Below are 24,071 nucleotides of genomic sequence, written 5' to 3'. Positions count from 1 at the left end.
CAATGGGCATGATTTCTTCCACTTGAGCCAAAGCGCTCACAGATGCTTAGGCCAGTCCATTGTTCCTGTATGCAGGTCTATGCAGGGGCATGGAAACACAGCCTTGTGTTTGTTTGTATGTATTCAAGCCTTGTGAGACACACATTTGGGGATATGACACAGCAGCTTTTCATATCTGTACAGATGTGTGACATTGCAGGAAACATGCTACCACAACAGTAAAGTTCAGTATGTTGTGAGCATTCCAAAAACACCTTACATGGCCACTTTGCAGTAGACAATACACAGTTACACTATATAAGGATGAACATGAATGATACACAAATCACACTGTCGGGCTGTACATGGGGTACAGTGTGTCACAGCTATTGTTTTATTCTTGTTTGTTTAGCCCCAATAAACCCATCACGTTGCCTGCAAATTGGACTCTGGACTTTTGCTTTCAGGTGAACTGTGCCTGGGGACTGAGAGGGGAAGGTCAGGGGAGCCCTTACAGTAATATTAGCAAAATGTCATTCCTTGTTTGGGTTTTTATAACCTTGTTTGCACTATTTTTAAACATTGAAATATAGTTATAAGAATATTATAGCAAAAATGGTTAAAAAAATAACCAAGCATAGTATAACATGGTAGATATGGTTAAGCTGCAAAATGTTAAAGCTAACCAAACAATTTCAACAGGTTTCCACTTTTGTCTCCCCAAATACTACTGAGAGTTATAAAAGTTTAATACCCTTAAAGTATTTGCATAGATCTGTATTTAAAATACATACTACATGTATATACACCATATCTATCTTGTCCATATTGTGGCAAGGTGGGCCTGTTTTGCCCCGTGGGTCTGCGCTCCTTACGGCTATGCCGGTGGTGCAGCTGGGTGGGAGCATGGGGGAGGGGGGTGACTCCCGTTTAGGCTCTCCTCCGGTCTCCACACCTTGCAGCAGCAGCAGCTCCGCTCCTCTACTGACTCCACACCTAGTAGCAGCTCTACTCAACTCCCTCTCAGCTGCCCCCATCTGCCTGACTGGGAGGCTTTTAACTGCTGGGGCAAGTTCCTTGATTGGCCCCAGCTGGCCTGATTGGCCTAATTGGCCTAATTGCCCTGGAGTGGCCGCAGCTGGCCTGATTGGCCTAACTGCCCTGGAGTGGCGGCAGCTGGATCACCCAGGGAACAAAGATTTGCTAAGCCTGGGGCTGATATATATGCCTTCCAGCACCCTCCTATAGCCGTCAGGGCTGGCCCTGTCACAATATATATTAATTATTTGGGAGAGCTGCCAAGGTTCGAGCATTAAACTATATTCCTCAGTCGAAGTCCTGGGTCTCACATCCCCAGACCCCACTAAAAGGGACTAAAAATAATTGGAAAATAAAATTTGTCAATCTGTCATATGAGGAAATGTGCAGACCAAAGGACAGATGGGGCATGAATGTGTGGATGGTAATAAAAGGTGGTCATATAACAATGTTTAACCCACTGGTTCAGCTTCAGTCCACGCATTATGCTTTTCTGGGACAATGGGTAAAGCATCCTCCCCATAAGAGACAAAAAATGGGGAACTTTAATAAAAAGTGAGAGCCTGAGACATGAGGCCAAGTACAACAGGCCACCTACGAGGCCTGAGCTAAAGTAGTTGGGGCCTGCTGTTATAAAACAAAGTTAGCAGAAGTCAGGCTGTGAACCTGTGGACAAGTTCCTGAACACAGCAAGAACAGGGCTGGTATTGCAAAAACACACATTCCTAAAGAAGCACTAGGCACAAGACACTCACGCAAGCACTTTCCAGACAGGTGGTTCCAGAACACCCTCATACTAGGTCTGGTACAAACACACTCCCCAAATATAACAGGAAGCTGCTGACCCCTCTTTCAAATAAGGCAGGATGACAGTATGATTAACAGAGATGTTTTGATCGAACCAACATATGGTAATTAGCCATGTCAGAGGGGCAACACGTAACCTGTTTGTATCAGTGTATAAAAGAGGGTCTCAAAAGGAGTGTCTTTGGCCGGCTTAGAGGGAAATGGAAAGTCCAGCCATTTGCTGGGCCATGTCCATCGTCACGGGCATCCATGTGTTTAGTGTACTTGTAGCATGTATAGAGCGCTTTTTACCATGCTTCATCAACAATAAACCTGACTGGGTGCCTTCACTATTGAATCTGGGTCTGTGGACTTATTGGGCAGGTCGATCCAGGTCTCCTGTGTCCACTATCTGTGCAGAGTGGGAGCAGCACACTGAAAGAATACACACACTGCCCAACAGAACATCGGGGTACAAGGCAGGGAATTGGGGTGAAGTGCCTGGTGCCTTTTTCTGTGAGATTTGTGAGTGGCTCTGGGAGCATTCATGCAATCTAGCTGGATGTGGGACCTTTTGATGACACTCTAGAGGAATGGAACTCATATACCGCACATTTTCAGTTTTTTGTTATTGCAAATTAAATTACAGAGGGTGCCCATTTTCTTAAGTGTTGTAGGAGCTAAAACCTGTACTTTATCGCATAGCTTATTGAACCCTGATAAGCCAGAGACAAAACCTTACAGTGACATTGTGAAAATCCTGGAGGCACATTTTTCTCTAAAACCTCTGGTAACTGCAGAGAGATTTAGGCTCCACAGAAGGAATTAAGAAGAGAGTGAAAAAAGTGTGCAATTTGTAGCAGCTTTGAAGAAGCTTGCTGAGCACTGTGAATGTAATGATGTGTTAAATGACACCCTACATGATAGGTTACTGTGGTCTGCACAATGAAGCAATACAGAAGCACCTATTGACAGAGGCCCAGCTCACCTGGCAGAAAGCCACTGAAATTGCAATCTCTATGGAGCTGGCCACAAAGGAAGCCCAACAGCTCAGTGCATCAACCAGAATCATAGAATCATAGAATATTAGAGTTGGAAGGGACCTCAGGAGGTCATCTAGTCCAACCCCCTGCTCAAAGCAGGACTAACCTCAACTATATCATCCCAACCAGGGCTTTGTCAAGCCTCAGCTTAAAAACCTCTAAGGATGGAGATTCCACCACCTCCCTAGGTAACCCATTCCAGTGCTTCACCACCCTCCTAGTGAAAAACTTTTTCCTAATGTCCAACATAGACCTCCCCAACTGCAACTTGAGACCGTTGCTCCTTGTTCTGTCATCTGCCACCACCAAGAACAGCCTAGCCCCATCCTCCCTGGAACCCCCTTCAGGTAGTTAAAGGCCACTATCAAATCCCCCCTCACTCTTCTCTTTTGCAGACTAAACAAGCCCAGTTCCCTCAGCCTCTCCTCATAAGTCCTGTGCTCCAGCCCCCTAATCATTTTGGTTGCCCTCCGCTGCACTCTCTCTAACTTGTCCACATCCTTTTTGTAGTGGGGGGCCCAAAACTGGACACAATACTCTAAATGCGGCCTCACCAATGCCGAATAGAGGGGAATAATCACTTCCCGTGACCTGCTGGCAATGCCCCTCCTAATGCAGCCCAATATGCCATTAGCCTTCTTGAAAACCAGGGCACACTGCTGACTCATATCCAGCCTTTTATCCACCGTTACCCCCAGGTCCTTTTCTGCAGAGCTGCTGCCCAGCTCGTCGGTCCCCAGTCTATAGCTGTGCATGGGATTCTTCCTTCCTAAGTGGAGGACTCTGCACTTGTCCTTGTTGAACCTCATTAGATTTCTTTTGGCCCAATCCTCCAGTTTGTTTAGGTCACTCTGTATCCTATCCCTACCCTCCAGGGTATCTACCACTCCCCCCAGCTTAGTGTCGTCCGCAAACTTGCTGAGGGTGCAATCTACCCCATCCTCCAGATCATTAATAAAGATGTTGAACAAAACCGGCCCCAGGACCGACCCCTGGGGAACTCCGCTTGTGACCTGTTGCCAGCTAGACATGGAGCCATTGATCACTACTCGTTGAGCCCTATGCTCTAGCCAGTTCTCTATCCATTTTATAGTCCATTCATCCAACCCATACTTCTTTAACTTGCTGATAAGAATACTGTGTGAGACAGTAACAAAAGCTTTGCTAAAGTCAAGGTATATCACATCCACCGCCTTCCCTACATCCACAGAGCCAGTCACCTCATCATAGAAAGCAATCAGGTTGGTCAGGCATGACTTTCCCTTGGTGAATCCGTGTTGACTGTTCCTGATCACCTTCCTCTCCTCCAAGTGCCTTAAAATGGATTCCTTAAGGACCTGCTCCATGATTTTTCCAGGGATTGAGGTGAGGCTGACTGGTCTGTAGTTCCCTGGATCCTCTTTCCTCCCTTTTTTGAAGATGGGCACTACATTTGCTTTTTTCCAGTCCTCAGGGACCTCCCCCTGTTGCCACGAGCTTTCAAAGATAATAGCCAATGGCTCTGAAATCACCTCAGCCAACTCCCTCAGCACCCTCGGGTGCACTGCATCTGGCCCCCTGGACTTGTGAATGTCCAATCCTTCTAAATAGTCTTGGACCCGTTCCTTCCACACTGCGGGATGTTCGCCTCCTTCCCATTCTGTGCCACCCAGTGCAGCAGTCTGAGAGCTGATCTTCTCTGTGAAGACAGAGGCAAAAAAGGCATTGACTACCTCAGCTTTCTCCACATCCTCTGTCACTAGGTCGCCTCCCTCATTCTCTAAGGGGCCCACACTTTCTCTAATCTTCCTCTTGTTGGCAACATGCCTGTAGAAACCCTTCTTGTTCCCCTTCACGTCCCTTGCTAGCTGCAACTCCAATTGTGCTTTGGCCTTCCTGATTTCATTCCTGCATGTTCGAGCAGTGTTTATATAATCCTCTCTAGTCATCTGACCAAGCTTCCACTTCTTGTAAGCTTCTTTTTTGTGTTTAAGTTCGCCAAGGACATCTTTGTTAAGCCAAGCTGGACGCCTACCATATTTGCTATTCTTTCTGCAAATCGGGATGGTTTGCTCTTGTGCCCTCAATAAGGTCTCTTTAAAATACAGGCAGCTCTCTTGGGTTCCTTTCCCCCTCATATTAGCCTCCCAGGGAATCCTGCCCAACAGTTCCCTGAGGGAGTCAAAGTCCGCTTTTCTGAAGTCTATGGTCCGTATCCTGCTGCTCTCCTTTCTTCCTTTCGTCAGGATCCTGAACTCGACCATCTCATGGTCACTGCTGCCCAGGTTGCCCCCCACTTGTACTTCCCCTACCAAATCTTCCCTGTTTGTGAGCAGCAGGTCAAGAAAAGCACGGCCCCTAGTTGGTTGCTCCAGCACTTGCACCTGGAAATTGTCTGCAACACTCTCCAAAAACTTCCTGGATTGTTTGTGCTCTGCTGTATTGCTCTTCCAAAAGATGTCAGGGTGATTGAAGTCTCCCATGAGAATCAGGCCCTGTGAACTGGAAACTTTCCATAGCTGAGTAAGGAAAGCCTCATCTACCTCATCCTCTTGGTCTGGTGGTCTGTAACAGACACCCACCAGGACATCACTCTTATTGTTCTTGCTTCTAAGCTTAACCCAGAGACACTCAACTGACTTATCTCCAGTTTCATACTGGAGCTCAGAGCAGTCATAGTGCTCTCTTACATACAGTGCAACTCCTCCCCCTTTCGCCCCTGCCTGTCCTTCCTGAACAGTTTATACCCATCCATGACAGCGCTCCAATCATGAGAGTTATTCCACCAAGTCTCAGTTATTCCAATCATGTCGTAGTTTCTTGACTGTGCCAGGACTTCCAGTTCTTCCTGCTTGTTTCCCAGGCTTCTTTCATTTGTGTACAGGCACTTGAGATAAGTAGCCGAGTGGCCTACTTTCACAGTATGAATCGGGAGGCCTCCCCTGCTGCACCCTCCTCCTTCTGCTTCCTTGTGGTGTCCCTCTTCCCCACTAACCTTCGGGCTTAGGTCCCCGTCCCCCGTCGAAACTAGTTTAAAGCCCTCCTCACCAGGTTAGCCAGCCTGTCTGCGAATATACTCTTCCCTGTCTTCGTTAGATGAATCCCGTCCCTTCCTAGTAATCCTTCTTCCTGGAACAGCATTCCATGATCAAAAAATCCAAAGCCCTCCCTTCGACACCACATGCGTAACCACGCATTTACTTCCCCCATGCGACTGTCCCTACCTGGGCCTTTTCCCTGAACAGGGAGGATGGACGAGAACACCACTTGCGCTTCAAACTCCTTAATCTCTTTTCCCAGAGCCACATAGTCCGCAGTGATCCGCTCAAGATCATTCTTTGGCAGTGTCATTGGTGCCCACATGGAGGAGCAGGAAGGGGTAGCGGTCTGAGGACTTGATAAGTTTTGGCAGTCTCTCCGTCACATCCCTAATCCTAGCTCCAGGCAAGCAGCACATTTCTCTAGTTTCCCGGTCTGGACGGCAGATGGATGACTCCATCCCCCTTAGGAGGGAGTCCCCGACCACCATCACCCTTCTCTTCCTCTTGGGAATGGTGGTCGTGGAACCCCCATCCCTAGGAGAATGCATCTCTTGCCTTCTGATCAAACGGGTCTCCTGATGATCCATTCCCTCCGAAGGGTCCTCCAAATCATTCTCCGCCGTAGTACTTGTGCAGAGAGGATGAAAACGATTCCTTACTTTTATCTGCATGGTGGGCACATGGGTTCCCTTTCTTCGGGAGGTCACATGCTGCCAATTTTCTTCCCCGTTCTTCATTGTCGCCTGCCCGGCCTTCTCTGAATCTTCCTTACACTCTGCCTGTGCCTGATGGAGAAAGACATTGTTTTCTGTAATGCACCGCAGGGTTGACATTTGGGTCTCTAGTCCTTTAACCTTCTCTTCCAATAAGGAAACCAGCCTGCACTTGGTACAGATGAAGTCATTTCTATCCTGTGGGAGGAAGACAAACATAGCACACCCAGTGCAGGTGACAACAACGGATCGCTCCATCTCCATATCTCTGCTCTGAGAGCCTCCTCAGATGCTCAATTTCCTGCTCAGCAACGTCTGGAAGGCAAAGACCTGCAGTGGGCTCCCTCCGCAGCCGAACTCCCAGGCAAACTCCCTCCTTCTCCTTCTGTTCGCCGCTCAGCTGGTTCGCAGCTGGCTGCCTTTTATAAGGCTGGGGCAGTTGCCCCGCCCCTGCACTTACCCCTCAAAGCCCCGCCCCCGCAATTAACCCCACCTGGATCCAATCAATCACTCAAACAGACAAACCCCCAACTGCCAAAATGGTGCCTGTAACTGCACCAGTCACAAGCACCCACCCACAGTCAGCTGTACTTGCACCAGTCACACACCTGGTCTCTCAGGTACTCCCCCTCTAGCACAGCACACCCCACACAGCTGCACTCACTTAGCACAAACCTGGGACAGCTCCCAGGCAAACTCCCTCCTTCTCCTTCTGTTAGCCGCCCCTCTGTTCGCTGCTCAGCTGGTTCGCAGCTGGCTGCCTTTTATAAGGTGTCACAAGAACCTACCCATAAGACAGTGGGGAGCCGGGAATGTTACCACTTTGGAAAGCCAGGACACCATGCATTGGAATACTGGTGTAAAGACCTAGTGTGTTGACAATGTGGCAAAAAGGGACATATTGAGCGTGCCTGAAAATAAAAGAAGAGTCAAATAGAACAGGCAACCTGGAGAAAAAGAAGCCTGCTGTCTGTAGGACCAAAAAGGAAAATCTGCATGTGGTAGAGTAGACTCAGGATGATCAAAATGACACCTAGTCAGAAGAAGTGCCACTCCATGTCTTGTCCATGGCTGTTGGCTCACATGAACACTGGGTAACCCCGCTGCTGGAAGGAAACCTGTATGCATGGAACTGGACACCAGCGCAGCAGTTTCTCTGGTCTCAGACCCTGTGTATTAGAAGAATTTCCTGAGCACCCACCATCTCTGTCTGAAAGCATGGATCCTGCAATGCTCTCCACTGTCGTCAGTGTTCTGAACAGATCACGGCTGGTCACCCTGAACATCATGAACTCCCAGTTGGAACTGGAATCTGAGGCACCTGACCGGCTGGGGGCTATGCAAACAAAACGCTGGTGTGACAGGGTGCTGGGCAGCAACCTCTTAGCCAGCCCTCTGTCATGCCAGCCCCAATTAAGCAAGGTAAATTGGAGCTGGCTAGAGACATCTGTACCTGATTGGTGAATGGGAAGCAGCTGTCAGCCTAATTAGCCAGGGGCTATATACAGACCCAGGCAAAGGAAGTAAGGGGAGAAGTCAGAGAGTGGAAGAGGAGCAGAGATTCTGCCTGCCTGGCTTGCTGCAGAAGCTGGGGAGTCCCTGAGGCAGCTAGCCAAAGCTGTGTAGTTGGTGGGACTGCATGCTGTAAATAAACTGCGCCGGTGAATGCTGAACTGGAAGGGTCTCTGAGTGGTTTATGAGCCAGGAGGAGAAAGGAGCAGAGAAGCCCCTGCTGGTGCACTGATACAGCTGGATTATTGTGTGCATTCATGGAGCATCTGCACATGGTGCACCGCCACTTTTGGGCACATGAAACAAGCACTGAGTAATGGGATGACATCGTTATGCAGGTCTGGGATGAGGAGCAGTGGCTGCAGAACTTTCAGATGTGCAAAGCCACCTTCGTGGAACTCTGTGTGGAGCTCACCCCTGCCCTGCAGCAAAAGGACACTCAAATGAGAGTTGCCTTCTCGGTGGAGAAGCACGTAGCAATTGCTGTTTGGAAGGTGGCAACTCCCAACTGCTATCGGCCAGTCGCTAATCAGTTTGGAGTCAGGAAGTCCACCATTGGAGCTGTGTTATCACAAGTGTGCAGGGCCATTAATCGCATTTTGCTATGAAGGACTGTGAATCTTGGAAATGTACGTGAAATAGTGGATGGCTTTGCAATAAGGGGATTTCCTAACTGTGGTGGGGCGATAGATGGCACACCAATTTTGGCCTCTGACCATCTTGTGACTTGGCACATCAATAGAAAGGGGTACTTCTCTATGGTACTGCAGGCGCTTTTGGATCACCATGGGTGTTTCACTGACATCAATGCAGGTTGGTCAGGGAAGGTGCATGACACACCCATCTTCAGGAACACTGGCCTGTACAGAAAGCTGCAAACAGGGACTTTCTTTCCAGACCAAAAGATTCCAACAGAAGATGTTGAAATGCCCATTGTGATCCTGGGAGACCCAGCCTACCCCTTACTGCCATTACTCATGAAGCCTTATACAGGCAACCTGGGTGGCAGCAAGGAGCGCTTCAATAATAGGCAGAGCAGGTGCCGAATGACCGTGAATGGGCCATTTGGCAGATTAAAAGATCACTGGTGCTGCCTCTATGGCAGGTTAGACCTAAATGAGGAAAATATTCCCATGGTTATAGCCGTCTTCTGTGTGCTCCATAATATTCATGAAGTGAAGGGTGAAAAGTTTCCCTCTGGGTGGAGCACAGAGGCAGATTGTTTTGTGGCTGACTATGAACAACCAGCTGTCAGGGCTATTAGAGGGACACAATGGGAGTCCAGTCAAATCAGGCAGGCCTTGGGTAACTCTTCTGACAATGAGCACCAATAAGGTGTCTTTGTAAACAGCACAGTGCTATGCTATGACCACTATCTAGCTTGCACTGTGCATTAATCAGAGGTGCAACTGTGCAAGAGACAAATAAAGATTGCTTATTCTTCACAGAGTATGTCTTTATTAAATAACAATTATTCACAACACATAGAAAAAGCTAGGCTGGAGGGGAAAAAGCAGTGAGAGGCTGTGTGAGCCTACGTCCAGCTATCATTCTGGTAGCTGTATAAAGGGGTGGAGTGAACGGGATACCGAGATGATCTGAGAGTTCAGTAGGAATGTGTGGGTGGAGTTTGGGGAGGGCGTGGAAAACAGTTCTGCACTGGCTGCAAGGGGGCTGGCGAGTATGCATGAATCCAATCTGCAGCCTGATGAGTGACTTTAGAAGATCAGTTTGCTCTTCCATGGCTTTTCTCAAGTACTTGTGTCCTGCTATCACTCGCTCCTGGTTTTCCCTCCTCTTCTGCCTATCAGTTTTCTAATTTTTGGACACAGTGTGTCTCCATGCCTCCCCCCCCACCTCAGAGGATTGGTGGAGTTCTTGGAACATATTCTCTTTGCTTCTCCATGGTTGTTTTCTTATCAGTTACAGGTGCTCGGCAGGTGTGTGTGGGGGGCAGGGTTTCCCCTCAAAGGCACATCTGTAGAAGCACAATAAACAATGAACAGAAGCATTATTGTGAACACAATAACAGCATTGATGCATTTCTGTAAAGTACACCTCTTTCTCACTGCCCCTGACAAGTGCACAGCTCAAAGATCAAGCAGGGCATGGTGAGTTGTGCCTGGGGGAGAGGCAGGAAGGAGAATCTAGCTGAGGAAAAGGCTCTGGGTGGGTGATTGTTGAGAATATTGACACAGGTAGATAGGGACAAAATTTCAAATTGTGCCATACAAGCTGATATCTCACTCCTCAAAGTAAGCAGGGATGCTAGGGTGCATCTCCTCCATGCAAGCAGCTTCAAACTGTGTCCCTATATGCGGCTCGCCTATGTGCTGCTTTGGTCTCTGCACAAGTAATTGCCGATTGGCACAGGACAGTTTCCTACAACGGGGGAAGAATCAAAGCAGCTGTGCCGAGGAAAATCCGGCAAAGGATTGGCGAGTACCTCCAGGAAAGTTTCCTAGAGATCTCTCTGGAGGATTCCCGTGGAATCTAAGCATGTATTAACACACTTCACCACCACACTGCCTAATTGAACAGGGGAATGGGAAGCACATACAACCACAGCTATTCTTGTGCATTTCTATCCCTTCAACAAGCTGTATAATGCAACAAAGCAAAGGACAGCTGTAACTCATGTAACCGAGCAGCATCAGCTCCAAAAAACTTCCGACTCGAGCTCCCTCTGCTTCATCCTGCACGCCAGAGCTGTAGGGCTGAGACTGGCTCGAACTGTCCAGGGTCAAGAAGAGATCCTGACTCCCCACATCACTGAATGATGTAGTCCCCTCTGCATTCTCCTCCAATTGAACCTCCTCATCCACGACTTCATTGTCAGGATTGAGTCTCATCTCCACTGCCCCTGAGCACGCATCTCTTGCCTGTGGAAGTGGGGGCACCACTAAGTATGGCTTCCAGTTCCTTACAGAATCAACAGGTCTTTGGCTCTGCACTAGCATGATGGTTTGATTCCCTAGCCTTTTGGTACTCCTGCTGCAGCTCCTTGATTTTTCAAATGGGACTGCAGCGTGTCCTGTTCATAGCCCTTCTCCAGCATTAAACAAGAAATCTGACTGTAGGTATCATAGTTCCTTCAGTTCGAGCAGAGCTGTGACTGTCGCTTCTCCCCAAATGCTGATCAGATCCAGAAGCTCTAGTGTTCTCCAGATGGGAGAGCATTTGGTGCGTGGAGCTGCCATGGTCAGCTGGGAAAATGTGATGTGAGTTATCCACGCTCACCAAACAGGAAGTGGAATTTCAGGTATTTCCAGGACATTAAAAGGAGAGGGGCGGATGGTCACAGGGTAAGGGAGTTCAAACTGATGGCCAGAGCGGTCAGGATGGGCTTTGTGGGACACTTCCTGGAGGCCATTTATTGCAACATAGCCAAGCACGGTGATTCCACTGATGCTTTGTCACTAAATCTTTGGCACAAAAAGCTCAATGCCTCTAATCAAGGTGGTTTCATTTTGCCGAAAAATCAGGGGAGTTGGGTCGGTGTTGGGGAGATTGCTGTGTGTACACCTCCACTGTTTTGGTGCAAAAAGCTGACTTTGGTCAACAAATCTCTAGTATAGACCAGGCCCAAGATATAGATATTTTTTGCCCTTGCCCCTTTCCTGCCAAAGATTGGCCACTTAGCAAATAAAGGTCCATTGGCCTTGTTTACACCAGGCTGAGGTCTCAATTACCCTTTGTCTCTGAGAAACTGGTTTGGCCACTCATCAGTCTTATCTAGAAAACCTACTTTTAATCATGATCTCAGCTTGTGTTTATTACTTCACATATAACACTGCTATATGCAATTTGCCATGATGTTATTGATCAGTAAATTATGAATTTTTTAATTGTACCTCACAAGACATGCATTGTATCAAAATTACTACACTAGGGTGAGAACACAGGGGTATAGTCTGTCACAAGAGCTCGTGTCACAACTGCCATGGGAAACAAATACATGGGCTTTTTGCCTAGTTCCTTGTCACTTTCTGTGGAATTCTCTCTCTGAATCATCTGAGACAATACAGACCTAAACAACTGAACAGCACTCTGATGATATCCAGTTACTTCAGCTAGTTCCACAATTTGGGGTGTGCTGTTGTTCACCATTTCAGACTAGAGATTTAAAAAGAGTTGGTAACATGTATAATATCTTGGAGTATTCTCTCCTGTTGACTGAACCACCCTTGAACTTTCTCTATGTCATGGAGTGAGCAGGGGAAAAGCAAAAATAAAATAAGACGTGACTATTTTAGTAAATTCTCAAAGTCCCCAACAAATCTGAGCTACAGTCTGGCAAATCAAACAAATATCCAGTAATGGGACCAAATGTCCCTCAAGCAAGAGGAAAAACCCACATCACAGAGAGGTACAAGAAACATCCAGTTTCATATAGCTAGAAATCACAGGGGAGATTAAATGTGATAACTCAGAATCAGGACAAGAGATCCTCCTACTGCATTCTTCTCTGATCCATTCAAACCTGTTTCATAGAATCATAGAATATTAGAGTTGGAAGGGACCTCAGGAGGTCATCTAGTCCAACCCCCTGCTCAAAGCAGGACTAACCTCAGCTAAATCATCCCAGCCAGGGCTTTGTCACGCCTCAGCTTAAAAACCTCTAAAGATGGAGATTCCACCACCTCCCTAGGTAACCCATTCCAGTGCTTCACCACCCTCCTAGTGAAAAACGTTTTCCTAATGTCCAACATAGACCTCCCCCACTGCAACTTGAGACCGTTGCTCCTTGTTCTGTCATCTGCCACCACCAAGAACAGCCTAGCCCCATCCTCCTTGGAACCCCCTTTCAGGTAGTTAAAGGCTGCTATCAAATCCTCCCTCATTCTTCTCTTTTGCAGACTAAACAAGCCCAGTTTCCTTAGCCTCTCCTCATAAGTCCTGTGCTCCAGCCCCTAATCATTTTGGTTGCCCTCCGCTGCACTCTCTCCAACTTGTCTACATCCTTTTTGTAGTGGAGGCCCAAAACTGGACACAATACTCTAAATGCGGCCTCACCAATGCCGAATAGAGGGGAATAATCACTTCCCTCCATCTGCTGGCAATGCTCCTACTAATGCAGCCCAATATGCTATTAGCCTTCTTGACAACCAGGGCACACTGCTGACTCGTATCCAGCTTTTTATCCACTGTTACCCCCAGGTCCTTTTCTGCAGAACTGCTGCCTAGCTCGTCGGTCCCCAGTCTATAGCTGTGCATGGGATTCTTCCTTCCTAAGTGGAGGACTCTGCACTTTTCTTTGTTGAACTTCATTAGATTTCTTTTGGCCCAATCCTCCAGTTTGTTTAGGTCACTCTGTATCCTATCCCTACCTTCCAGGGTATCTACCACTCCCCCCAGCTTAGTGTCGTCCGCAAACTTGCTGTGGGTGCAATCTACCCCATCCTCCAGATCATTAATAAAGATGTTGAACAAAACCGGCCCCAGGACCGACCCCTGGGGAACTCCGCTTGTGACTGGTTGCCAGCTAGACATGGAGCCATTGATCACTACTCGTTGAGCCCTATGCTCTAGCCAGTTCTCTATCCATTTTATAGTCCATTCATCCCAACCCATACTTCTTTAACTTTCTGATTAGTATTGTCTTATATTGTTTACAAAAGTTCTAGCATCATTGTAATGGAAAAACTGAACCAAACCAAACAGAAAACAAAAAACCTAGCTATCTTTCCCATCTGCAAACAATCCCAACTGAGTAGGAAAAATCCTAGAAAATGCTTCATCAACCATTAGAAACTGGGATTAAATAACCAAATAATCACACTGCATTTGATATCCATTCAAATTCCCCTTCCAGGTCTGTGACATTTTCATCTCAGGCTCTAAATTACTATGTTTTAGGATAAAAAAAACCAAAGTGTGATTCCAAGCAGAGGGCTGAGAACCCTGAATCATATGGAACAGAGAGAGATGGAGGTGTAGAATGTGGAAAAAATAAATTATACATGGTTCAAACAGAGGAAATACTTCTGGGATAATTCAGAAGGTGGGAATCCCTCTGACTCAGCACTTCTTCAGGTGTCACAGAGGTTGAAAAAACGCTTTTTCCCCTATCACTAATCATGCTCCTTCTCTTTGTTGTATTTAAATTTATTTAAAATGAGAAAAATGGTACAAAAACCAACTGCTATGCTTGTAAGCCTGTAAGCCCAGAAGCACCTATGCAGCTCTCTGGATAGTTACCTCAGGGTCAGACACAGAGTGGGGACTCAGTTAGCCTGGTTGCCTGTAAGCCCAGAGGCATATGTGCAGGATTATCCTAGGCTCAGACACAGAGAGGAGACTCAGTTAGCCCGTTTGGCTGGAAACCAGAGGCACCTACGCAGCTCTCTGACACAAGGATCACCTTAGGCCCAGACACAGAGCAGGGACTCTGTCTGTAGGCTCAAAGACACCTGTGGCTTCCTAATGGAAGGATTACCCTGGCTTAGACACAGAGCGGGAACTCAGTTAGCCCAGTTGTCTAAAGCCTAAAGTGCACCTTTGCTTCAATGATGCTTACTGCTATTCAGATGTTTTCCAAGACGTCCCGAATCTCCTTTTCTGCTGAGGTCCGTTCTCCTGATTTCCTCCGGCCCAGCTTTCTAAGTTCAGCTCTGTTTCTTCCAAGTGATCTCAGCTCTCTACAAACTACCTGCTGACAGTCGGCTATATATATAGCTCTCAGTTTCAGTTAGTGGAGGGGTCACGTTAGGAGCGAGAACCTCAAAATGGATAGGGGAGGTGCTAGGAGTGAGGAGGGAGTTAGGAATGAACAGAGAGGGGAGCTATTTTTTAATTGTCAATGCCAGATTCACTTGCTAATTTTTTTCCTAAAGATTCTTTTCCTAAAACTTACCAATGTTTTAAATACCACAGAATGTCCAGACACGGATACCACTCTCTCTTTGTCTTATTAATTACTGTTATTTTTGTTGTAATTTTAAACCCCTTCTGAGGCTTTTCTGCAATGATTTTCACGTGATTATTCTGTCTAGCAGATTCAAATAGCTCGAGACAAAAATCTCCAGCTACAGCAGTGGGAGAAAAAGTATAAATGTGATGCTCCAAATTTGTTTAGACTAAGAAAAGCAATGGAGATTATTTCAGATCTTGAAGAAATTTGCTAAATAACCCTGGCCACTGCACATGAACTATTTTTTAATTGAAAAAAAAAATAGCTGTATTTTTACTTCAGGATAGTTAACTCAAATTAGCTAACTCCATGGAAAATCCTAGTGGAATCAAGGCTCAGGTAGATTTAACCTCCATCTACCTAGATGAGGTTACTCCTGGTTCTCCCATTTGGAGCTGTTGGAGGGACATACATTTCCATGACATAGGACAAAGGAATGGATGAAAAAGACTGTGGGATTCACCTCAAGGAAGGGTGAGCTGCAAAAGGGAAAAGCAGACAACTCAGCTAGGGGAGTTGAGAGCGGAGTTACATAAATGCTGCCTTAAAACAAAAGAAAAACAAATCTTTTCTCAGCTATAGAAAAGGTTTGTATGGTGTGCTCCTGTGCTTCTCTGATGATAAATAAAGGTTGAGCTCTACTTGAAAAATTTTCCACAATCAGAGTGAGCATTCATTGGGTCTTTCTCTTGTGTGGATCATCCAATGTATAATAATGTGAACTGTGAGTGAAGGCTTTTATGGAGTTGGGGCACTCATGGGGCAGTCCCCTTTGTGGTCTCTCTGATGTATAATAAGCTTTGAGCTCTGACTGAAAGTTTACTGTCACTCATAGCAGTCAGAGGGATCCTCCCCTGTATGAATTCTCTGATGTCTAATAAGGTTTGAGCTCCAAGCAAAGGTTCTTTCATGTTTTCAGCATTCATTTGGTCACACTCGACTGTGGATTCTCTGATGTCTAATAAGGTGTGAACACTGAGCAAAGTTTTTCACACACTCTCAGCATTCATAGGGCCTCTCCCCTGTGTGGATCCTCTGATGTCTAATAAGGCTTGAGCACTCAGCAAAGGCTATCCTGCACTCACAGCATTCATAGGGTTTCTCCCCTGTGTGGATTCTTTGATGTTTAATAAGGGTTGAGGACTGAGTGAAGGTTTTCCCGCACTCACAGCATTCATAGGTTTTTCGCCTGTGTGGATTCTGTGGTGTTTAATAACGGTTGAGCGTTCAGTGAAGGTTTTCCCGCACTCACAGCATTTATAGGGTTTCTCCCCTGTATGGATTCTCTGATGTTTAAGAAGGGCTGAGCGTTCAGTGAAGGTTTTCCTACACTCAGAACAGTCATAGGGTTGAGATCCTGTGTGGATTCTCTGATGTCTAGTAAGCCGGGAGGGCCTACAGAACTTTTTCCCACAATCAACGCATGTGTTTTGTCTCTCTCCCGTGGGGATTCTCTGCTGGGTCATGGTTTCTTTGAGACCTTTGTGAGCTCCCCAGTAGTTAACAGATTTACCAACTTCATGAATTGGCTGGTTTCTCCACTGCTTCTCTGGCCTATGCTGACTCTTACAGGCTTTTTCCTGCTCACAAGTCCTGGACACACTCCTTTTGCATGTCTGCAATAACACCCCATATGGTTCCATTTTCTCATCATCTTCCTGCTGAGGATTCTGCCCTATGGTCTCACTTGCCCTCCTATCACCTGCTGGGACAGACAAAGTAAAAACTCAGAAAGAGGAACAGAAAAGGGGAGAAGAAACCAAAGGAACAGGGTAGAGATGGTAAAAAAAAATCAAGATCTGAATTTCTCCAAACTCTTTCCCAAAGGGAAGACAGGAGGGGATTGATTCTACATCCAGTTCCCATCTAGACACTAAGGGAGAAGGGAGTTTGGTGAAGGAGCAAATGCCAGGGGTTAGTCAGGTAGGAAGCCATAAGCAATATCTCTCCTGCGGCTATGACACCTGTTGTGGACAATCCTGAACTCAGAGAGCTCACAAGGTCTTTGTTAGGAATCCCAGCTGTTTCCTTCAGGCATTGAGTGGGTTTAACGATCCCTTATCTGTACAGCTGCCTCCCAGGATCTCTCTTTCTGCTAAGCCCTGGTGATCTGGGGCCAACAGCTCTTCCTCTCGCTCTAGTTGGAAAATGACATCAGATTTGGAAACTGGAAACCCTTCTCAGGGAAAAGAAGGCTAGTGAGATGAAATGCATTCATGGAATATTTGTCACACAAAAAACACGTTGTCATTTTAACCCCAGCCTCTTTTAAAGTAGGAAAATCATGGGGCAAGCTCCACATGTGTAGGACACTCTTCCTACAAAGGATTTAAATGTGCCCATTTCTACTGGGAACACACATAGCCAGACATTCACAATCAAAGGACCTCCTAAAACCCACAGTAGATAACTCCATGTCCCAGAAAAGGAAGACTCCAGCAGGTGGGGAAGTCCCCCTGGAATTACGTCTTACTGACAGAGAGGCCCAGAGACACTGCAGAAATGGGAAAGGCACAAGGCCTGACAAGTGTGGGGGACATTCAGAGAGGTAAGGCAGCACACAGAGATGCAGCTAGCCCTGTGAATCACTATGACCCCCACATCCCTTCATCTAGCTGCTCTCACCCTTCCCCACCTCCTGGGACCCGAGGAACAATCCCACTCCTTGTGTTCTCTCCTCCTCTTCCATTGCCCACAGTCCTTCTCACTACCAGTTCTCCCAAATTTCCTGCTCCCCAACCATTTCCACCCCATCATCCCCATCTCAATTGTTCCTTGCTCCTGATTCCCAAGAGCTCCTGCCAGAAAATGAATCATTTTGCTCCCTCCCATTGCTAGCACCCATTTCCTGGAGCACCCAGTACCCAGCATCCATGCTCCTTTTATGCTAACCAGCACAAACCCTTCCAAATCCTTGAGTTCCATTCCTTCCAGCCCTCCACAGCATCTGAACTCCCTACAGCAGCTGTTCTGTGGCACCCCCACCCCTTACCATTGCCCCCAGCATTCCTGGATCACAGCAGCTCTTCCCCAGAAACCTTCCTCTCTTTAGCTCCATTACACCCTTCCTCCCACTGCCTTGAACATACCCATTACTATCATTTACTGTTTCTATTACTGTATTACCTAACAGCGCTACTCATGGGCCATGATCCCATTCTGCTGGATATTCTACAAACACAAAACAAAACACTGTCACTGCCTGAATGATCAGACAATCTAAGAATAAATCAAGACTGATGGACAGACAGACAAGGTGTGACAGAGATGGCAATTCCCTACAATATCCAGGACCATCTTTACTGAATTAAGTCAAATGTTATTGAATTAAGTTTCAGTATCCTAGGAGTTCATTGTATTAATAATATGAGTGTGTATATATTACTTTGGGATGGTCTGCAATATCTCCAGAGAGAGACTGCCTAATATAAACCCTAATAAGTGTTATAATCTTCAAAGGACTCTGAAACAATATGCTAGACAAAATTAAGGGGGATTCCAAGGAAAAACTTGGGGGGGGAGAGAAAGGTTACTTTTCACCTCCACACCAATCCTACGGAAGCTGCACTGTGAGGAGAAACCATTGCCTGCTGATCACGTGTTATATGAAGACAAGTTCAGAGGCCCAAACTGGGTAAAAGGATGACTCACAGATGCATGGGCATGCTGATTCTGAGCTAACAACTGTTAGCTTGCGACCACAAGAGAAAAATCTTTGTGCAATTTGAATGTCTGTTCACCTTCCTGAGCCCTTGGTGGGGATGGAGTGATCTCTGGTAAGCTTGTTAGCATGCACATAGGTTCTCTTATATTTTTAAAATATGTTCTCTCTATAATGCTTTTACATTGAGAATCATTGTTTGCTCGGAAAGGGGCGTGTGGTAACTTAACAGGGGGCAGTTATGTTGTTCATAGCCTCTGAGGAAAGAAGGCAGAAGGAAGCAGGCCTGCTGAGGGAATCTGCCTTGATGGGGAATTCAATATAGGCAAGGATCTGTGCAGCTTGGACATACCCCAGTCAGTAGGGAGAGAGATGTGGCTTTCTACCCCAGAGAGGTGATGGCTGGACAGCCTGAGACCACAGAAGGGGAATACAGGTGAAACAGCCCTGAATATTGACAGAGAGAACAAGGAAATAATAAGACACTTGTCACTCTGATAGACAGTGGTCTCAGCACCCCAGAAGCCTACCCATTGTCATGTTTTTGTGATTCCTGGAGCAGGGAGCCGTGTGGAGGGATGGGAAGCAGGATAACGAGGTAGTCTGGGCAAGTTAAGGGGGAGTTCCTCCAACAAGCAAGGAGCAGCATGGGAGAAAGCATAAAACCATAGAAACAAAGGACTGAAAGGGAATTCAAGAAGATATCAAGTCCAACCGCCTGTGCTGTGACAGGACAAAGTCAACCTAAATCATCCCTCACAGGTGTTTGTCCAACCTGGTTTTTAAAACTTCCAATGATGGGGAATCCACAATTCCCATTGGACGTCTATTCTAGAGCATAACTATTTTTGTAATTAGAAAGTTTTTCTAATATCTAACCTAAATCTCCCTTGCTGCAGAGTAATCTCATTAAGGACCTGGCTGAAGCAAGTTCTGAGTCATTAGTGATAATCTTTGAAGATGTCTTCAAGTCAGCAGGATCTGATGAAATACATCCAAGAACACCTACGGAACTGGCTGAAGAGACCCCTGCGCCATTGGTGATTATCTTTGAGAACTCATGAAGGATCAGAGATATCACAGAGAACTGGAAAAGGACAAATATAATACCCATCTATAAAAAGGGAATAAGGACAGCCCAGGGAATTATGGACCAGTCAACTTAATTTTGATAACCAGAAATATAATGGACCAAATAATCAATGAATCGGTAAGCATCTTGGCGAAAACAAAGTGACAAGTTAACTGCCAACATAGACTTAGCAAACCAACCTAATATCCTTCTTTGACAGGGTAACAAGCCTTGTGGATGGGGGGAGCAGTAGATGTCATATATCTTGTCTTTTGATACTGTCTCACATGACCTTCTGCTAAGCTAACTAGGGAAATATAGCCTAGACAAACCTACAATAAGATGGGTGCATAATAGGTTGGAAAACCATAATCAGAGAGTAGTTGTCAAAGGTTCACAATCAAGATGGAAGGGCATATTGATTTAGTCCTTCAGGGATCTGTCCTGGGTCCAGTTCCATTGAATATATTTATAAATGGTTTTAATAATGGCATCGAGAATACACTTATAAAGTCTGCAGACAACTCCAAGCTGGGAGGGGCTGCAAGTGTTTTGAAGGACAGTATTAGAATTCAAAATGATCCTGACAATCTGGAAAAATGATCTGAAATAAAGAGCATGAAATACAATAAGGACAAATGCAAAGTACTACACTTATGAAGGAATAATCAATTGTATAAATTACAAAATGGAAAAGGACTGCCAAAGGAGCAGTACCGTGGAAAAGGAACTGTGGGTAGTAATGGACCACAAACTAAATAGGACAAAACAATTTAATACTGTTGCATGTATAAGCAGAAGTGCTATAAGCAAGACCTGTGAAGTCATTCTTCCATTTTACTCAGCACTGATAAGGCCTCAACGGGAATACCGTATTCAGTTCTGCACACTAGACTTTGGGAAAGATGTGGACACACTGGAAAAAGTCAAAAGGAGAGCAAAATAAAAAATTACTGAAGGTCCAGAAAACATGACCTATGATGAAAGATTGAGAAAATTGGGTTTGTTTAGTCTGGAGAAGGGAGGACTGAGGAGGGACTTGATAACAGTGTGCAAGTACATAAAAGTTTATTATAAAGAGGAAGGTGCTAAATTGTTCTCTATATTCACTGAGGACAGGACAAGAAGTAATGGGTTTGAATTGCAGCAAGGGAGATTTAGGTTAGACATTAGTAAAAACTTCCTAACTGTAGGGTAGTTAAATACTGGAACAAATGACCTAGGATGGTTGTGGAATCTCCATCACTGGAGGATTTAAGAACAGGATGGAAAATAGGCTGTAGGGGATTTTCTAGATAATATTTAGTCCTTCCTCAGCACAAGTGAATGGACTAGATAACCTCTGAGGTCTGTTCCAATCCTACATTTCTATGATTACTTATTGTCCTACTTTCAGTAGACACAGAGAACAATCGATCAATGTCCTCTGAAGAACTGCCCTTAATATATCTGAAGCCTGTTTTTATCTTCCCCCTCAGTTTTCTTTTCTCAAGATTAAACATGCCAATTTTTTAACCTTTCCTTTTTAGTTAGTTTCTCTAATCCTTTCCTCATTTTTGTTGCTCTCCTTTAGACTTCCTTGAATATCTCCACATCTTTCCTAAAGTGTGGCACCCAGAAATGGACACATTACTCCAGCTGTGGCCTCACCAGTGCTGAGTAGAGTGGGACAATTATCTCCTGTGTCTTACATATGAAATTCCTGTCAAGAGAGAGCAGTATTATCCTTTTCTTTGCAGTTGCATCATATTCTTGACTCGTGTTCCATTTGTGATCCACTATAACTCCCAGATCCTTTTCAGCACTACTACCGTTTAGCCAGTTATTCCCCATTTTGTAGTTGTGCATTTTATTTTTCCTTTCACAGTGAAGTACTTTTCACTTGAATTTACTCTTGTTCATTCAGACCAATTAACCAATTTGTAAAGGTAATTTTGAATTCTAGTCCTGTTCACCAAAGTGCTTACAACCCTTCTCAGTTTGGTGTTTGTGACACTGACAGACCAGCCAACCTGTGTATGACGTGTAACAACTTAACAGCAGGCATTCCAATTGTAATCTAGACAATCTACTTATATGTGAATTTCAAATGTAATCATCAACTCATTCACTCTGTATTGTTAGAGAACCAAAGATTAAATGCTAAATGTTTCTATGTTTACCTGCATCCTATTAGAAATTTAACAATGTGATCTAATTAGTAATTTACAAATTCTGTTCCAGTCTTATAATGCTTCATTACTGTAGTCTATTGACAGAGATGAAAAGGAGATATTATCATTTAGATCGGACTTATGGCATAATATTATTGTCCTTAACTCTCTTTGAAACCTGTAATGCCACATATTAAACCACCTTGATAGTTTGAATGATTGCTTCTAAAAACATTGTCTAAGAAAGGATCCATTGAAAAGAGATCACAAACTGTCGGCTCACTTTCATTGAAGTCCACATGGTGGAGTTGCCTATCAGCGCCCATCCTGCTTCAACTGTAAAGGAAAGCTTCAGACCTGTTCTGGTCATCTCTAGTCTGCTTAAACTTTGAACAAGTAAAGTATAAATCATAAGACAGATCTTCCAAATAATTGTTTGGAATAACCTGAAAAATTCACAGAAAGCCTGTAACAGACTTTACATCTAAGCTACCGTTGGATTATGACCTGTTAGGATGATCCCAGAGAGACTTTTACAAGCCAGCAATTTAGACCATAACTGCTGTGATCCTAAACTATAAACACCTATATATAACTAATTAATACTTATATAAACTATGTCACTTGTACTTATACTGATCTTTGAACCATTTGTAACACTATTCTTTCTTTTTCCTTTTATTATTAAACCAATAGTTTTTAGTTATTAAATGATTGGCATCAGTCTGATCATTGGGTAAGATATGTGACTCATACTGACCTGGCAATAAGTGTCCAGTCATTTGGGATTGGTGAACCTCATAGATGGTGAATCAGATTTTCAGTAACCCCTCACTATATTAAACTTAGTTGTCTAGATGACATCCAAAAGCTGTAATGTCTAAAGGGGACTGTGTTTAGCTTCTTGTTAAGCACTGTGGTATTGCAGAAGCTGTTTTGTTACTGGCTTGGTGAATCTAATTATAGAATAAACTATCAATTTGGGGTATTGTCTCTCCTATTTCTTGCAGTCTGCCCTGAGTGTGGTATTCTCAGTGGGTCCATCCAGGCACTCTATCACAGTGTCATCTGCAAATTTGATAAGCAGACTCTCAACTCCATTATCAAAGTAATTAATGAAAACACTGAATAGTACTGGACCCAGAACTTATCCTTGCCAGACCTCCCAAAATACACCCTCCAAGCTTGACAGTAAATCATTGATAACTACTCTTTGAGTACAGTCTTTCAACTAGTTGGGACTCTAATCTAGACCATATTTCTCTAGTTTGCATATGAGAATATCATGTGGGACTATGTCAAAAACCTTACTAAAGTCAAGATACATCTACTGCTTCCCCCCATTCATTAGGCTAGTAACTCATTCACAGAAGGAAGTTAGGTTGGCTTTGCATGATTTGTTCTTGACAAATCCCTGCTGGCTGTAATTTATGACACTATCATTCTCTAGGTGCTTACAAATTGATTGTTTAATAATTTTTTTCAGTGTCTTTCCAGGTATTGAGGAAAGGATTGACTGGTCTTTAATTCACAAAGTCCATTTTGTTCCTGTTTTAAACATGGGCAAACTTAATACCTTTCTCCAGTCTTCTGGGACCTCACCCGTCCTGCAGGAGTGCAAAGAGATAACTGCTAATGGTCCTGAGATTGCTTCAGCTAATTATCCTAAAATGAATTTCATCAGGCCCTGCTGACTTGAATACATTCAACTGATCTAAATATTATTTAACCTGTTCTTTTCCTATTTTGGCTTGTGTTCCTCCCTCTTCATTGTTAATATTAATTGCATTAAATAGCTGGTCACCATTTACCTTTCCAGTAAAGACTAAAGCAAAATAGATATTAAATACCTGTTCTTTCTTGATATAATCAATAATCTTTCTTGATATAATCAATTATTAGCTTTTCTTCCCTGCTACACCACCATCTTTTTCTAGCTCCGAATGTATTTAGAGAACCTTTTTTTATTGCCTTTTCTATTTCTTGCTAGGTGTAATTCATTTGTGCCTTAGCCTTTCTGATTTTGTCCCTATATACTTGTGCTCTATACTATACTCTACACTACTCTATTGCAATTTGTCCATGTTTCCAATTTTGTAGGATTCCAATTTGATTTTCAGGTCATTCAAGAGCTCCTGTGGTACTATCTTGGCCTCTTACTATTCTTCCTTTTTTCCTTCA

The 24,071-nt window shown here is 44.8% G+C and overlaps 1 protein-coding gene and 1 pseudogene across 5 annotated transcripts in view; both read right to left on the bottom strand.

The window, feature by feature from the left end:
- The window catches only part of LOC137141138 (zinc finger protein 558-like), a 54,550-nt gene that overhangs the window by 2,043 nt on the left and 28,436 nt on the right, over positions 1-24,071 (bottom strand). For 2 of the 5 annotated variants that reach the window (XR_010916545.1, XM_067529985.1), the window contains one exon: positions 9,554-10,069. The exons of 2 other annotated variants lie outside the window; for them this stretch is intronic. Coding sequence is in view for 1 of the 3 variants with exons in the window: in XM_067529985.1 (XP_067386086.1) it covers positions 10,011-10,069 (59 nt within the window). In the remaining 2 variants the exon portion in view is untranslated. Of the gene's footprint in view, positions 1-9,553; positions 10,070-14,611; positions 14,815-24,071 lie in introns of those variants that run through there. One more of the 5 variants, XR_010916546.1, reaches the window with a different exon arrangement.
- On the bottom strand, positions 15,830-16,470 carry LOC137141148 (zinc finger protein 3-like; annotated as a pseudogene).

Source organism: Emydura macquarii, unplaced genomic scaffold, assembly GCF_026122565.2.
Source record: "Emydura macquarii macquarii isolate MOO-44397 ecotype Brisbane River unplaced genomic scaffold, CSIRO-AGI_Emac_v2 contig_3004, whole genome shotgun sequence".
Taxonomy (NCBI): domain Eukaryota; kingdom Metazoa; phylum Chordata; order Testudines; family Chelidae; genus Emydura; species Emydura macquarii.
The sequence above is the reverse complement of the archived record's forward strand: the minus strand, read 5'-3'. Positions and strand labels throughout refer to the sequence as shown.